The 4,424-nt window shown below is 53.5% G+C and overlaps 1 protein-coding gene across 1 annotated transcript; it reads left to right on the forward strand.

The window, feature by feature from the left end:
* Positions 1 to 226: 226 nt before the first annotated feature.
* On the forward strand, positions 227 to 1,828 carry LOC119368807 (cytochrome P450 89A2-like). Its single transcript, XM_037633960.1, has one exon. It carries the CDS (start codon positions 227 to 229, stop codon positions 1,826 to 1,828), a length of 1,602 nt encoding a protein of 533 aa, XP_037489857.1.
* The last annotated feature ends 2,596 nt before the right edge of the window (positions 1,829 to 4,424 follow it).

Genomic DNA, 4,424 nt, shown 5'->3' on the forward strand with positions numbered 1-4,424 from the left:
GGCCGCTTAACCCAGCGCCGCCACCTGTCCCGTCCCCTGCACGCCTGCGTGATCACCGTAGTGGATTCGTGCCAACGCACCGGTCCGCAGAAGCGGCGTGCCAACACAACACCGATGAGGCGGTGGCCGCTGATCAGCGGCTGCGTATAGATAGCCATGGCCGGCACGCAGCTCGTTGCGGCACCGGCACCCCGAGCTAGGAGAGCAGCTGATCGATCGATCAACAATGGAGGCCGCCGTCGCGTACCTCCTCCTGCTCCCGCTCGCCACCTGCGCCGTGCTGCTCCCCCTCCTCCTGCTGCTGCTCCCGGCCCTTCGGCCGTCCAAGGCCAGCCGCCTCCCGCTGCCGCCGTCCCCGCCGGCCGTCCCGGTGCTCGGCCCGCTGCTCTGGCTCTGGCGCGCGCGCTCCTGCCTCGAGCCGGCCATCCGCGACCTGCACCGCTGCCACGGGCCCGTGCTCACCCTCGGCTTCCTCTCCCCGCGACCGGCTATCTTCGTCTCCGGACGCCGCGTCGCCCACCGCGCGCTCGTCCAGCGCGGGCACGCCTTCGCCAGCCGCCCGCCCGCCATCGCGCCCTTCCTCGTCCTCACCTCCGCCCAGCGCACCGTCAGCTCCGCGCCATACGGCCCGCTCTGGCGCTCTCTCAGGCGGAACCTCACCTCCGGCGTCCTCCACCCCGCGCGCGTCGCGCGCCTTTTCGCGCCGGCGCGGCGGTGGGCGCTCGGGATCCTCTCCTCCGACCTCGAGAACGAGTTGTCCCGGAGCGAGGGCGGCGTGGTGACCGCCGTCGAGTGCCTCCAGTTCTCCATGTTCTCGCTGCTCACGTACATGTGCTTCGGGAGCAGACTGCCGGCCGGCCCCGTACGGAAGATCGAGGCCGTGCAGAGGGAGCTCTTCTCCTCCTACATCGGCTTCCAGGTCTTCGCCTTCTGCCCGGCGCTCACCACGAGGCTGTTTCGGCGGCGGTGGCGGAAGGTGCTGTCCATCCGCAGTAAGCAGGAGGAGCTGTTCCTGCCACTGATCAGAGCAAGAAGAGAACGGAGGCTGCTGACGGCTAACGGCGACGACGGCAGCCTAGCGTACTGCTACGTCGACACGCTCCTCGCGCACCGGCTCCCCAAGGAGGAAGAGGATGGCGGCGACCGCGCGCTCACAGACGGCGAGATGGTGAGCCTCTGCACGGAGTTCCTCACCGCTAGTGTCGACACCACGGTGACCGCGCTGCAGTGGATCTTGGCGAACCTGGTCCGGCAGCCGGAGATCCAGGCGAGGCTCCGGGATGAGATCGACGCGGCGATGACCAACGACCACCAGGACGCCGTCGCGGAGGAGGACCTGTCGAGCATGCACTACCTGAAGGCGGTGGTCCTGGAGGGGCTGCGGCGGCACCCGCCGGCGCACTTCCTGCTGTCGCACGCGGCCGTAACGGAGGCGTCGCTAGACGGGCTCCGCGTGCCGGCGGCCACGTCGGTGAACTTTTCGGTGGCGGACGTGTCACTGGACGAGGAGGTGTGGAGCCGGCCAGAGGAGTTCAGGCCGGAGCGATTCCTGGAGGGCGGGGAGGGCTACGGGGTGGACCTGACGGGAAGCCGTGAGATCAGGATGATGCCGTTCGGGGCCGGCCGGAGGATCTGCCCCGGCCTCGGGCTGGCGATGCTGCACCTCGAGTTCTTCGTGGCCAACCTGGTGAGGCGGTTCGAGTGGTCTGCGGCGGAGGATGGCGGCGGCGTCGACCTCGCCGAGAGGCCGGAGTTCACGGTGACCATGGAGCGGCCGCTGCGCGCGCGCGTGGCGCCCAGACGCCCCCGCCTAGTTCGCCCAGTCTGATTGATTGTGTGCGATGGTTCACAGTAAGATGACCACGCAGTGATACACGTATGGGCAGTGTGCACATACGTTTTTAAATACTCAAGTTTGAATCGTTTACCACATGTACCGTGGACATACGTTGGAACCTGAAATTAATACTACTGCTTAGCTAATTCTAGTGTCGAACCGTGCACGGTGCTCACCGCGAAGAGAGTGAGGTGCCGTCGATCATGATGTACACTTGGTTGATTTGAGGAACTCATCTAGATCTGCCGACAGCGACAAGGTATACGCCGAGTGTCATACTAAGCAAATTTTAAAGATGTACAACAGGACATAGAAAAAATTACATTTCAAGAAATGCTTTTTGCATCTTTAAAAAAGGGCCAACTCCAACACATAATGCAAAACGGAGATGTAAAAATGCAACTCCAACAAACGGAGATATAAAAATGCAACTCCAATAGATGATGCAAAATGAAGATGTAAGGGTGGCGAATCGGGGCGGCGGCGGCGAAGGAGCGTCAGCGGGGGTGGCGAATCGGTGCAGCAGAGCGACGACGAAGGAGCGTCGGCGTGGGTGGCGAATCGGTGCAGCAAAGCAACGGCGGCGGCTCGAATCGGGGTGGCGGAGCAGCAACAATTCGAGGCGGAGAGAGGAGGAGGAACGACATAGGAGTAGCGGCGAAGGTGGAAGAGGGTCTCTTTGGCCGGAGGAGGAAGCCACGGCCGCCGCCGGCAGCCAATCTCCCACCGCAGCTGTGTCCGGCTTCGAAATTTTGGTCGGTTGAGGTTGGTATGTCGTCGGGTTGCGCCCTCATGCCATCTGCCGCTTCTAGCCTCCACCACGTCGCTCGGCTGCCGCTGCTTCTTCGCAGGCAGCTCCGGCGCGACGGCGATCGATCGAGGTGGGGCAAACCCGGTACGGCGGCACGAAGGCGAAGGTCAAATTGGGGACTGTAGTTACGCCGACGGCGGCTATGGCGAGGTGGGTGGGACCAGGGACGGTGAAGGATGCGGCGGGGTCATCAGCGTCGGCCATGACGGCGGTGGGCGACCGTCAGGTGAACGGGCGGCGATCGCGCTGAAGCCAAATGAAGGCAGTTGGTCGGTTGGCACATGACCATCGTTTTTACATCTTTGAGATGCAAATTTACACCGCAAGGTGTTGTATTTTACCTCTGAGAGGTGAAGATGTATTTTTTTTTATCTACATCATCTGTTGGAGAGGGGGTTTGGACCTTGAAGATAAAAAATTAGTTATTTTTACATCTACATCATCTATTAAAGATGCTCTTAGCCGAGGTGAATTTGGCCTTTGCCGAGTGGTTTGCACACTTTGCTTAAAATCATTTTCCGTAGTGTCTTCTCAAGTGTCTTCTCATAATGGAACACAAGGATTTTGCATCAGAGTTTGAAGTTACCCTGTTACCCTAACAATAGGGGTGGACTAAAACACGTTGCTTGCGACATTAATGACAACCTGATACTCGAGTTTTAAGCTCGCAGCTCACTTTTAATGAACAGATTCAATCACTAATTTTGGCTTGTTAAGCTTAACAATCCCAATGAACGAGCTAACTAACAATTTATAATTAAGCTCTCTAGAGTATCTACTAGCAAAATGGCCCGTGCATTTCAATAGAAGAAAAACAATTTATAATCTTCAATGCCCATGACAACATTTTGCTGCATCACCGAGATACATTATCACTCTCATTTTCGTGAAATCATGAACAGTTTTTAAGCTTATGAACATACCTGAAATGGTGAAGATTTCTCAATTTCTTCAACATTTTTAATAGATTTGCAAATAATTTTTAAAATGATGAACATTTTTCCAATTCATGAAGATTTTATGGTATATGCAAACATTCCATTAAAACTGTAAACACTTTTAAAATATTTTTCTTGAATAGGCGAACATTTTTTGGAAAAAAATTGGTTGAACAATTTTTGAAATTCACGAACATTTTTTTGGTTTAACTAACATTTTTTGAAATTCATGATCAGTTTTTGAATTAGCAAACATTTAATGAATCAATAAACTATTTTGTAAGTCACAAAAAGTTTTTGAATTTTCAGGGCATTTTTTAATTTATGAACATGTTTTGAATTGGCGAAATTTTGTTCAAATACATGAAATTTTTTTAATCATTAAAAATTGTATTTCCCAAACATTTATTTTAAAAATTGCGAATATTTTCTTGATATGCGAACGTTTTTTAATTACGAATATTTTCTGAATCCGCAAACATTTATGAGTTATTAAAAAATTTTATTTCACAATTCTTTTTTTTAATTTTTTAAAAAATGAAGTCCCAAATTATTTAAAATGAAGAAAAGAAAGACAAAAAAGGAAAATAAAATTTAAAAGTTGAATTAATCTAAGGACGCCCGGACACATGCCGACCCAAACAGGCGCGCTGCGTTTTCTCACAGCGTCGAGAGCGCAGTATAGAAGGTTCCAACTATATGGGCGGGCAAGGCGGGGATTCCCCTATGTGAAACGTTTTTTAATCACTTATAGGTGGCATCGGTGGGATCATATTTTTCAACTTTGTGAGCAATTTCGGTGACGTACCGTGAGAAGCAATAGCCCCTTTATTATTAG

The sequence above is a fragment of the Triticum dicoccoides genome, chromosome 2B, assembly GCF_002162155.2.
Source record: "Triticum dicoccoides isolate Atlit2015 ecotype Zavitan chromosome 2B, WEW_v2.0, whole genome shotgun sequence".
Lineage (NCBI taxonomy): Eukaryota > Viridiplantae > Streptophyta > Magnoliopsida > Poales > Poaceae > Triticum > Triticum dicoccoides.

Excerpts from the sequence above, each read along its gene's own strand:
- LOC119368807 (XM_037633960.1), top strand. The coding sequence starts at position 227 with ATGGAGGCCGCCGTCGCGTACCTCCTCCTGCTCCCGCTCGCCACCTGC.